An 11,556-nucleotide genomic window follows, 5' to 3' on the forward strand; every position below is an offset into this window, starting at 1 on the left:
ATGTGGCTAGCGCCTTGGCCGCTTGAGCCACAGGTGCTGAGCCATGAGACGCTTTTTAAACTAGAATACTCTTTTTGCATGTTAGTTGTGATAAAGTACTGAAGATCTCTAAGAAAATGTCTAATACTTTCATCTCCTATGGAGAAATGTTTTTGAACATTTGTGAACCTGACCATCCCCTAAGAAGAAAGGAGTTTTTCTGTTATTGTGGCAAAATTCTTCCCCTGCTATTAATGAACCAAATAAACCCAAATAAAATGATAAGTAAACATCAATTCTTTTTTCTAAAAGAAAGTGTGGCCAAGGGCTATTACAAGGCAGAGATGAGCAAAGGGATTTTTTGGAAATTCTCTTGGGTCAATGAGGTAGCACCTGAGAAAGACTGAGAGCTGTGAAACAGAATTAGATGTTTACCTCCAAGTTAAAAATCCATTTGTACGCTTTTCTGCACTACATCAGGACACCTCTATGGAATGTGCCTGAAATAAACTAAAAGTAAAATGTCCTATGGGCAAATTCCTTTGTTTAAACTACTGATTTGGAATTAGGTATCTTGTATAATGGATTGGGTGACCATATTTTAATTTATAGAAACATTTTATACAAGAGAAAGATTGAAGCTTTTAGGGCACTCGGAAAAGGCAGTATGGTGTATTGGAAAAACCCTAGGTCCCATAGTCAGACTGAGGAAGGTACAATTCCAGTCTTACAGCCTCTGACTTGAGTGGCATTTAAGTACCCTGTGGTGCCTCTATCATCAAATGAAGGTAAAAATAAAGGGTTATAGTGATGACTGAAGACATACAGCCTCTAACACAATGCCTGCCAGAAAGTAGTAGCCCACCAATAGTTACAGCTATTATAATTATCATAGCTACCACTTACTGATTTCCTACTATGCGAAAAGTTGTTCTAAGGGCTTTATTCAAATTATATATATAGTACTACATGAAAATCACAACTCCATGGCTTGAGTCTTATTATACTCAATAAAAACAGTGACATAAAGAAAGTTCATGTGATTGGCCTGTGGGGTCACATAGCTAGATAACTATTTAAGTCAGGTTACAAACACATGCTAATCTGATAGTAAAGCTCATTTTTCTTATGACTTAAATAATAAAATATGTTGTTTGACTATACTTTATTAATTCACCAGACTTTTATTAAACACGAACTTGAAGCAACATATGGTGGCACATAGCTGGGTAATCCCAGTGACTAAGGAGGCTGAGGTGGGAGGACTGCTTGAGCCTAAGAGTTCTAGGCCATCTTAGGCAAGCAGAAAGACCTTGTCTCTATTTTTAAAAAAAGAAAAAAAAGAAGAAAATTTGAGCAGTTATTTGGGATGGCTACAGCATAATATCTTAGATCAGGTAATTTATAAATAATGCAAATTATTTCACACAATTCTGGAGGCCAGGAAGTCTAAGACCAAGGTGCTAAAAGTTTCAGTGACCGGTGCCTTGTTGCTGCCTACGTGTCTGAAAAGGCAAATGCTGTGTCCTCACACAGAGGAAAGACCAAGACAACTTCCTTCAACTTTTTGTATAAGGGCATGAATATTATTCGTAAGGGTGGATTTCTCATACCTTAATTACTTCCCCCAAATCCCCACCTCTTGAATCTTCAGATCCAGATCCATAGTATTTAACTGCTTACGTTTCAACATGAATATTGAAGGAATGCATTCAGACCAAAACAAGTTAGAGTGCATGTTATATGATGCTAAGACTGCAAAATCAAGTAAGGAAAGACCTTTAACATTAAGTCCTTCTACCAAAAAGGAGAGTGGGAAGTATAGTACAAGGGAATCAAATAGGTAAAGAAATTCAGTAGAAATGAAAGGTTTCTAATAGGGATTATATGTCTTACTATGAGTTACTGTTTTAAAAACCCAAGAAATTAAAAAATATTTGTGATATATTAGGTTCTGTGCTTTCTGAAGTATCAATGTTTTCCACTTAAACCTAGCCATAAAGAAATACAATCCAGCAACTGTTTCCATGGAAACTGTAGAAGAAATTCACCAAGCACTACTCTCCAATCAATTTTTCATGGCCATGTGTACCCAATTTAAGGTGGACGTTTTGATAATGAGTTAGAGTTGAACTACTAATGGGCAATAGTTAACTGCCTGTCCTTAACCATTATTGGAAGAAAGTAAAACAATATCTTTCCTTATATCTGAAGGTACTTTCTCTTAAATAGAGTTCAAAAGCAATATTAGGTATCCAAGCTACTTGTCATCAAAACAAAAATATTCTCTGTACTGCATTCATTTGTACTTCTCACTTAATTTCAAATAAAATTGGAGTTAAAAATGTATGTTTTTCTTAAGTTCAATGTTTTTCAAAGTCTATATATTTAATATTACTGCGTTTTGGTGACTATAAACATTTTACTCTCAAATTCTTTTTATAACTTTTTTGCTGTATTGGAATATAAAGAGGCAAATATGGTATTCAGTTTCTCTATTATAATGACCAAAATCCATAGTTATGGATATCAGATATCTGCATCGTAATTTCTTATATGTTTACACCTTAGGTAATTGAAATATTACTTTACCCAGGCCATGAACTAGATGTAATTTCCAATTGGAAGTTAAAAGTTGTGCAATTGCTTTGAACTAAAACCTTTCAGTAAGTTAATGAAGCGTGTGCTTTGTGGATTCAGTAAGCAGATTATAATGGAATAATGAAATTGAGCTATTTACAGCCTTAAATTCTCTCTTAACTAGCCCTTTTAGCTCATGTGGATTAACATGCTGAGCTCTGAACTTGTAAATATAAATATTAATTCAAACATAAGATTGAAAAACATCATTCTAAAGTACAACGCCCCTGACCAAATTTTTGGTATAATAGGCTAGCACTCTGCGGAACACAACAACAAAACAGTGAGCCATGGAGAACCCTGGAATAGCTGAGGGCAGAGGAAGGGGATGAGGATTTCAGGGGCCAAATGACTTAACTTTGAGTGCTTAAAATTTGCTTTTGCAAGGAGGGAGGTGGAGTCTTGGTATGTGACACACCTTTTGGAAGCAAGGCACAATTGTAAGAGGGAATTTACCTAACAAATGCAATCAGTGTAACCTGGTTTCTTGTACCCTCAGTGATTCTCCAACAATTTAAAATAAAATTGCTTCTGCATATTGCTTTGAAGAAGTTTGGACATTAGTCTACATATTTCATATTGTGTACCTAATTCATCTCTTTCTTCCTCTTTTGTCTTTTAACCGTAGCAACTATTTAAGGTCCTTGCAAATATTGGTATTGGGTTCATTAAATACTGCTGAAGAGCCAATTTAAGTAACTAAAAATAGACATCTGTGAAGCTGCTAGGCTACAGGAATTAAGGATAAAATCAGTTACTGCCAAATGCAGAAGCTAAAACGCTTACAAGTTCACACTCCTTGGTAAGCAGGAGATCTATTTATAGAACCACAGTCATCTCTTAACCCTCTAATAGGCTACTCTGTAAGAAGGCCTCTTTTTAGATGACTTACACAAATGTGGTCATTCTCCCTGTTCATGAATTTATTTCTAAAACTTTTGAGGAGCCGGTAGCTAATTTTTATCCCAAAGTGCCTGAATATGCATAGCCATAGGGACAATATGTCACTCTGCATCAGATGTCAAGGCTACTGAATGTCAGGCTGGGAACTCACCTGTGAACAGCATGAGTTATCCACTACCTAAAAACATTTTTTTTACATTCTATTGCTTATAATTGGACTAGTACTCATTTCTAACTTTATTGTTCAAATATGTATCGGCCTAAACAACTGCAACAGACTATATACGCCAGATTGATATTTACTGAAATTCTTCCAGGATTTTTGTTGTGGCAGTGGTGATGGTGATAGCTGTTGCTATCCATCGAAATAAGTGAGATTGTTCATTTGTCTTTATTCTTTACATTTTCATGGAAGGAGGGTTAAGGTGTCTCTTAATAAGAATTTTCAAATCAGACAGTCATTAATCAAGGACATTCTAAACTCGAGTCTGCATAAGTAAAGTCAGCTTGGATTTTTTAAATATGTGTATAGATTTTGTGCTCATCCTTCCTATTTATTCATATTGTGAACAGAAAACATACTTAAATGCATGTTCACTAGAGCAGTTATAGAATGGAAAAATTAATATTAAACTCTGTCATTCACTGCAAATGCTCCTATGTCCTTCTTTACAAAGAGAAACCAAATGAGGTTGACATATATAGAATAATAATAAAAAGAAACAGTATGCTATTGAAGGATAAGCATGTGTTGGAGTAATTAAAGTAAAAGAATTGCTAGTTAAGTTTAGACTGTCTTATCTTTAGAATTTTAAATATTAATTTTTGAAACGTGAAGACTGGTGGTGGGAGAATTCCCACTGCTGCTTGCTCTCATATCCAGCAGAGGGAGCAAGAGCTAATGCACAGATTATACAAGCGGAGAAGAACATCACCAGGGATGCTGCTTATATGCAGAGAACGTTTAGGAAAAGGCTTGCTAATTTCAAACATCAAAACACAAGGAGAAAAAATACCCTCAAGTTTATATCATTAAGAATTGTTTTCAAGCAATAAAAGATTATGTATAAACAAAGAAATCCCAAAGTAGACAACCAATTAAAGTTAAAACTCTCTTGGCCTTATGCCATATATTCAAAGCTCTACCATAACATAAAGAATGAGTCAAAAGAATTTTTCACATCTCAGAACTATGAATGTGCTCTTGTTATTTTGATACAAATGATAGAACAGACTCTGTAAAAAATGTTTAATGGGTATAGTCCTTCAGTGGTTGAGTGCCTGGATTTTTCTCGGGATTAATGGCATGAGCAAGCAGTTGGTCCTGTCAGGTAAAATGGTACAGTAATAAAATCAGGGTCGTTTCTGAATTTCACTTCTTTGCTTCTACAGCATTCTTTGGGAGTATATACTGTGTTTGGCTGAGGTCTTTAAGTGTTCTTAGAAAAGTTCTGATTTTAAAATTATATGAGATGACCCTAAGCCTGATTATTCTTTGCATCTCAAAAAATGAGATGCATAATTTGGACTGTGCAGTATGCCAGTGTCTTGTGATGTGTATTACGATGTGTTTGTTGAGGATTTTCAGAAAACACTGCTGACGGTTTTTATATTTTGAAGACAATACAGCCAGTGCCTACAGAGTTGGGCTCACTGACTTGAAACAACCTTTGTGCTCCCACTTGCCTTCAAGATGTGCCTGACTTTTGAATATTTTAAATCTGAGTAGCATAAGCCTGGTTTTAAAAACCTTTCAAATACTGTGCCTCTCTCAAGTAATGTATCCTTCACATTTTTTGTGAGCTGGTAATTGATACTCTTGTTCCTTGACACTCCAACTTGTACCATGCTTGTAGCTCACCCTGGCCATAGCCCAAAATCATTTACACAACCTCAGTTTGATAGGTCAGCGCTCCACATGAGGAACATTTTCTTCTAGTTGGTTTGGTCGCCTCTAACTAATGCAGGCTGCTTCCATGTGTCTTCACCATTGTCTGAAAGATCTGTTTCCATGTGTTCAACTAGAACGCAATCACTCCTCGGTCTTTCCAGGCCTTCTTTCTAACAATACTGCCTGCCTGTCTGCAAGATGGGACAGGAAACGTGTGGACTCATTAATATAACTGTATGTTCCTTAGTTGGGCAAATTGCTTATCCTCTCTGTAGCTTAATGATTGCATTATAATATTGAGGTCATTGTATGGTCGGCACATATAATTAAAATAATTTCTTCTTGGGAGGCACCTGTGGCTCACAGGAGTCGGGCGCCGGCCCCAAATACCAGAGGTGGCAAGTTCCAAACCTGACCCTGGCCAAAAACTGCAAAAAAAAAAATAATAATAATAAGTAAATAAAAAATAATAATTTCTTCTTACTATCATTTTCTTATTATTATTATTGGGGTAGTGATAGTGGTGACTGTCTCTCCTTTGTCATTCTGACAGGTTTCCTAAACCGCTGACTCCTATTCTCACAGGTTCCATTATCTAGACTGTCTGAACACACTTAACTTGAGTTCCTGTATTATATGCTCTTAGCACCTGCTACATCCTAAGAGACAAGTATTTTTACACATGCATAAACTACCAAGCCACACTGTGGAATAGTTAGAAGATGGCAAAAATAAGACAGGCTTTGTTTTATGCTGTCCCAAAAAATTGGTGGCGACAGCGACACAGTATTTGAAGCTCTTTAAAATTCCCCATTAAAAGAGAAAAAAAAAGCAGGATAGAAAAACTAAAAAAAATAAACTTTAACAACAAATTACATAGTAAGCATTATCACAAATTCTAAATTGTCAGCTCATGACCCATAATTTTTCCAAGAGAAAATGGAGGGAAACAAGGCCAGCTGAAAAGGAGAGAGTATTTTACAGGTGAATATAAACACTGTTTTATACTTTTAAGGATGCCATTTGGCCATAATAACACAATTTTTATCATTTTTCAAGAAGTGCGCCTTATGTAAAAAGTTAAAAATCTGATATAAGCTATTTAAAGATAATTCAAATTGTTGTGTATTACAATTTGGTCAGACTGTGTTGCACCATACACAGACCTATTTATCTACTACCTTGTTTATTAATTGCTACTGTCCTTAATTCTGTCCAGCTGCAGGCCCTGAAAAATCTTTTGCTCATAAGCTCAGTTCCTACCAGTGCCGGGACCAATCTAAATCAGGTTGAGACTACATTTCAGCCCTGTGCACATCAGTAGAAGTTTTACTTCTAGAAGCCTGTGTCCTGTCCCTAGAACGTTCACCGTGTGCATCTTTTCTATTGGGTTGTTGCTCAGATTTCTTGATTAAAGCCTCTATAACTCTGCTCTAAATCCCACCCCACTGAAACAGTGCTTGACCACTGTGCCCAGCTCATTGTAATCCTTGTCACCCCTACTATTTCCAGCTGCTGATGAGGCCTTAATGAAAATCCTGCCACTTTTTTCAGCTCCCCATACCAATATTTGACCAGGAGGTTCTGAACCACAGAAAAAGTCAATTGTATAAACCTAAACCATCTTCTATAAATGTATATGTTTGTATTATGTTTGTATATTGTTTCTAGCCTTATCAATTTGCCATCGTGAAGAAACATACCCCCAAAGTGTAAATAACTAAATATACATAACAAATAATTTGGCCAAGTGACAGCAAAATATGCAAGTCCTAATATGGGTCAGAGATACTAAGTTTTTAGAAGCAGAGTAGACAAGTATAAATACATACTTGGGGTTGAGACTAAGGGAAAAATCTGAAATATCCCATTTATTAGAACAGTTCTTCTTTTTTGCATTCATTCGGACTTGATTTGGTCATTTTAGACTCTTTAAAATCCATGAGTGGTTTTTGTAATTATATTTGGCTCAAATCAGTATTAACCTTACGTTAATTATGGGACTAATGCAGTGTTTGAATGTAAACCAAGAACTTTATGTCTGTAGTTGCCAATTTCATCTTGCTTTTGAGTAATTTGTAATATGAAATCACCATTTAGCCTTGTGATAGCCTTTCTTGGGGTTCAGCACTTTCCATTAAGTTTGCTATTAGGAATGAAAGGAGATGCATTAATATATTTTAGTCACAGAAACAAACAATGTAATTAACCTATATTAATATGCTGAATGGAACATCCAGTAATGAAGCAATCTAAAACACATAAATTTGAATATTTAACCAATTTGTTATTGTTCCTTTGTATACAGTATTATTGAAGTTTAAGAATGAACCATGGTTGTTTTAGGGGAATTTGAGACCTGCCCTATTTGTTAAAGAATTTGGGAAGAATTCCTGATTCATGACATGTACTTGTTTCTTTCTTTTCTGTTACTACACTATAAACTACCAGTGTTTCGTGATTAGGTGCTAATGCCAATTCTAATGCTGTTCAAGTTCACTTCAGTAGGAATGGATATAGAAAAAGAAAAAAAATATGTAAAGCAACATGTTCTTCTTAAAGAAAATTTTTTTTACAAACATGTCATTTGGTTAATGATACTCAATTTAATAACGTCAGAAAAATTTGATGACTTGAATAATCTTACTTATGTTTTACCCTCCTTTTCTTGTATGTGTTTCCTTTAGATAAGAAATGTTGAAACCAATCAATGTTTAGACAACATGGGCCGCAAAGAAAATGAAAAAGTGGGTATATTCAACTGTCATGGTATGGGAGGAAATCAGGTAAACTCTTCTTTTTGTATATCAACCTTATATTTTAGAGGAAGAATTATTGTTGCTAAAACTACTAGCATAGATTATGGCTAATATGCTGATATCAATAGACTCTTAGTTTAGTATATAAATGTGCATTCAAATCAAGAACTGATTTGGTTATTTTATTGTCCCAAGTATGTTAAGAGAATACTAAAAAGTTAAATTAACAGGACAATGCTTTCAGTGACCCTACAATTAATGAGGATATCCAAATATTTTAGAGCCACCTCTTATTATCATGTTTAAGCAAATGAAGACCACATTTTGTACTACTAATTGGGTATATATAACAATTTCTCAACAACTGCAATGTCTTCCCAGTGGTAATTATTCTATATTCCTTAAACGAATTTTTATATATATTATAGTTTTGAGGAGCTTTTGATACTTTAATAAAATTTTTAAGTGCATGGGTCAAAGTTGATGGCTGATGATAAGTCTAGGACAGTTTTGTGTATGTGTGTGTGCGTGCAAACAACAGTCCAGTTAAAAGTCAGAGGCTTACCAGAATCAGCATAATCAGAGTGCTTGTGCTCTCTTTAAGCACCAGAAGTTTCTCTGCTGGGTGGGCCACATGGAGGCTGGCTGGCTGCGAGTCTTCAGGCTAGAGCAACCCTGCTGCCATGGCCACTTGGAGAGGTAGAACTTAGAGGACCTGTACCAACAAAACAGAGTTTGAGAGAGCCAATCCTCTTTGAACAAGTTTTCAAGAGATGTTGAGGAAAACCATGCAGTGAGTTCTTTATCTACTGGTAGAACTTCTGAGTGAGAATAAACTGAGGTTAAAAAATCTTGACTATGTCAAGATTCCAGGCAGAAATACATGTTTCTAATACTGTAAAAAAAGAAACAAATGAGCAAATGAGCTCTGTTGAGTTTTGACACCATTCTTCAAACAAGTCCTATGTTATTCAATGGAGAATGTTAAAAGGGAGTTTCTCTCTTAAAATAAAAGAAAAATGCCTAATTATTACAAACCTAATTAGTATTCCAAATTGTCAAAATTGTCACTTAAGAAAAAAATATTTAACACAAAATTTCTAAATTACAACACAGATAAGTGACCTTACGGGAAAAGAGGGCAGAAAAAACAACAACATAGGCAGAATAAAGACAAAGCATTCAGAAACGGCCAGCTTATGATTGTAGCGATTCATAACAAATGTGGCAGGTCTACTGCCAAAAACCAATGAAGGCTTGATACATTCAGCTAGAAATGGTAGAAAACCTTATAATCAGAGGACGAAATGCATAGGGATTTAATTGTTTTCAGTTAAGAAGTCCAAAGTGCAAAGGTAGTCATTGTTGACATTGGTTTAGGTCCTCCACTATTCCATGAAGAAACCAGAAATCATACTCTCTTTTCATCCTTCAGTTCTGAGAGTCCACTGTTACCATCAACTGGTCAGAAGAGGGCCTCTGAACTCCAGGTATCTTGTCCATGACCAAGGCAGAAAGGCTTAGGCATAGGGAGGACCTACAATAGCCCTGTGTTTCCTCTTATTTGGAAAGTAAAAAGCCTTTCTAGAGGCACAACACACCTCAACGTATGTGTCTTTGGCCAGAAATGTGTTACTTGGCTACCTATAGCACAAAAAATTACTGAATATTTAACCTCACATTGATACCCAGCTGCTTCTCATGGCTCATTTACCGTGGACATTCAGTAGACAATTAAAAATTCCTGCTATCAACTGTTTCAGCAGTGTATGGGGAAAAAACAATTAATTGTCTGCTTCAGGATGACGTACAGAATTCAAAATGAGAAACACTACTTAAGAAATAGCTCTGACTCTAACACAGATTAAAAAAGAGGGAAGAAAATACCTGAGATGAATTATGCATGTAGATTTATTAGAGTGTTATAATTAGTGTTAAAATGGGTAAATAGTCTAAATAATTATATGGCCATATTTATCTGTCTGACATCAAACACCTAAATCATAAATGTTAAAAATAAATTTATTCATCTTTAAGTTTACCAATACCTAGAAATAAACTCTTTCACTCTACTATACACTTCTTGTTAGTGCTACAATTCTAATCTCTATCCTCAGTCCCCAGTAGTGTTCTTGGGACATGGCAGGGACTTAGTCAGTACTAGACAAGCAAATACGTGAAAGTTTTGATCATTAGAACAACGTATTTATACCTTAGAACTATGTAGACACTCCTAATAATTAGCTGTTCTTGTCATAGTAATCAAAAGTAGTAAAGACAGCAATATAAGGGATTCATAAAGAAAGTGAACAAATAAATAATAAGCACTGAACTCATTCTTACATGTCTCCACATGGTCAACTTAATAGCAAGATATAAATTAAAACCAATACTTTTGTATCTATTTGAATATATGTTAATTATATATATATAATATATGTGTGTGTGTGTGTGTGTGCAAAAAATTTTGGAGCCCTTTTTGTTTAAACAGAAACAATGGAAACCAATATTTGCCAAAAGGGGAGTGGCTAAATAATTCATGGTGTACACAGTAGAATCCCATATAGCCCCCCAAATTACTGAAGAACATCTATATGTAGTGTGAGTGAACATTCAAAGAAGGAAGAAAAGTTGGTGCAGACTGCAACTTACTTTCAAAGAGCCCATTTGTGAAAAAATACATAAACATTGTTTCTACATGTAGTATCTGCAATATTCACAGAGAAAGTGTGACAAAAATATATATACACATTTTAAGAAAGGGGAAAAAACCGTATCCCATCTATAATAGTGATGTCACATTTGGCTTCTGCAGTTATAAGAGGTGCTCAACATGACTTGTATCCATCTTTTGTTATCCGTGCATATTGAGTAACCCTGGTAAAATTCATACAACTAACACTTAGCACACGGCACACACTAGTGAGACAATACATATTGGTTCATTGCCATTTATTATTCTCTTTAGTTTTTATTTCTATTTGTATGCACAATAATTTCTCTTTTTATTTCTAAAAGTTAAAAATAATATGTTCATTCAGTGGCCAATGACAAAGGCAAGATAAAAATACAAGACACCCTTTAAGGCTGGGCACGGTGGTTCACGCCTGTAATCCTAACACTCTGGGAAGCCGAGCAGGTAGGTTGCTTGAGCCTAGGAGTTCAAGACTAGCCTGAACAATAGTGAGACCCTGTCTCTACTAAAAATAGAAAAACTGAGGCAAGAAGGGTTTCTTGAGCTTGAGGTTACTGTGAGTTATAATGCCACAATGTTATACTCAGGGTGCCAGAGTGAGACTCTGTCTCAAAAAAGAAGGAAGGAAGGAAGGGAGGAAAGAAGGAAAGAAGGAAGGAGGGAAGGAAGGGAGGGAGGGAGGGAGGGAG

At 35.5% G+C, this 11,556-nt stretch overlaps 1 protein-coding gene across 4 annotated transcripts in view; it reads left to right on the plus strand.

Annotated features, from left to right (window-relative positions):
- GALNT13 (polypeptide N-acetylgalactosaminyltransferase 13) overlaps nt 1-11,556 on the plus strand; it is a 520,150-nt gene that overhangs the window by 470,663 nt on the left and 37,931 nt on the right. For 2 of the 4 annotated variants that reach the window (XM_003795944.2, XM_023516812.1), the window contains one exon: nt 8,101-8,199. The exons of 1 other annotated variant lie outside the window; for it this stretch is intronic. In XM_003795944.2, the coding sequence (XP_003795992.1) occupies nt 8,101-8,199 (99 nt within the window). The remainder of the gene's footprint in view (nt 1-8,100; nt 8,200-11,556) is intronic. One more of the 4 variants, XM_023516813.1, reaches the window with a different exon arrangement.

Source organism: Otolemur garnettii, unplaced genomic scaffold (assembly GCF_000181295.1).
Source record: "Otolemur garnettii isolate 467f Iridium unplaced genomic scaffold, OtoGar3 scaffold00098, whole genome shotgun sequence".
NCBI classification, from domain to species: domain Eukaryota; kingdom Metazoa; phylum Chordata; class Mammalia; order Primates; family Galagidae; genus Otolemur; species Otolemur garnettii.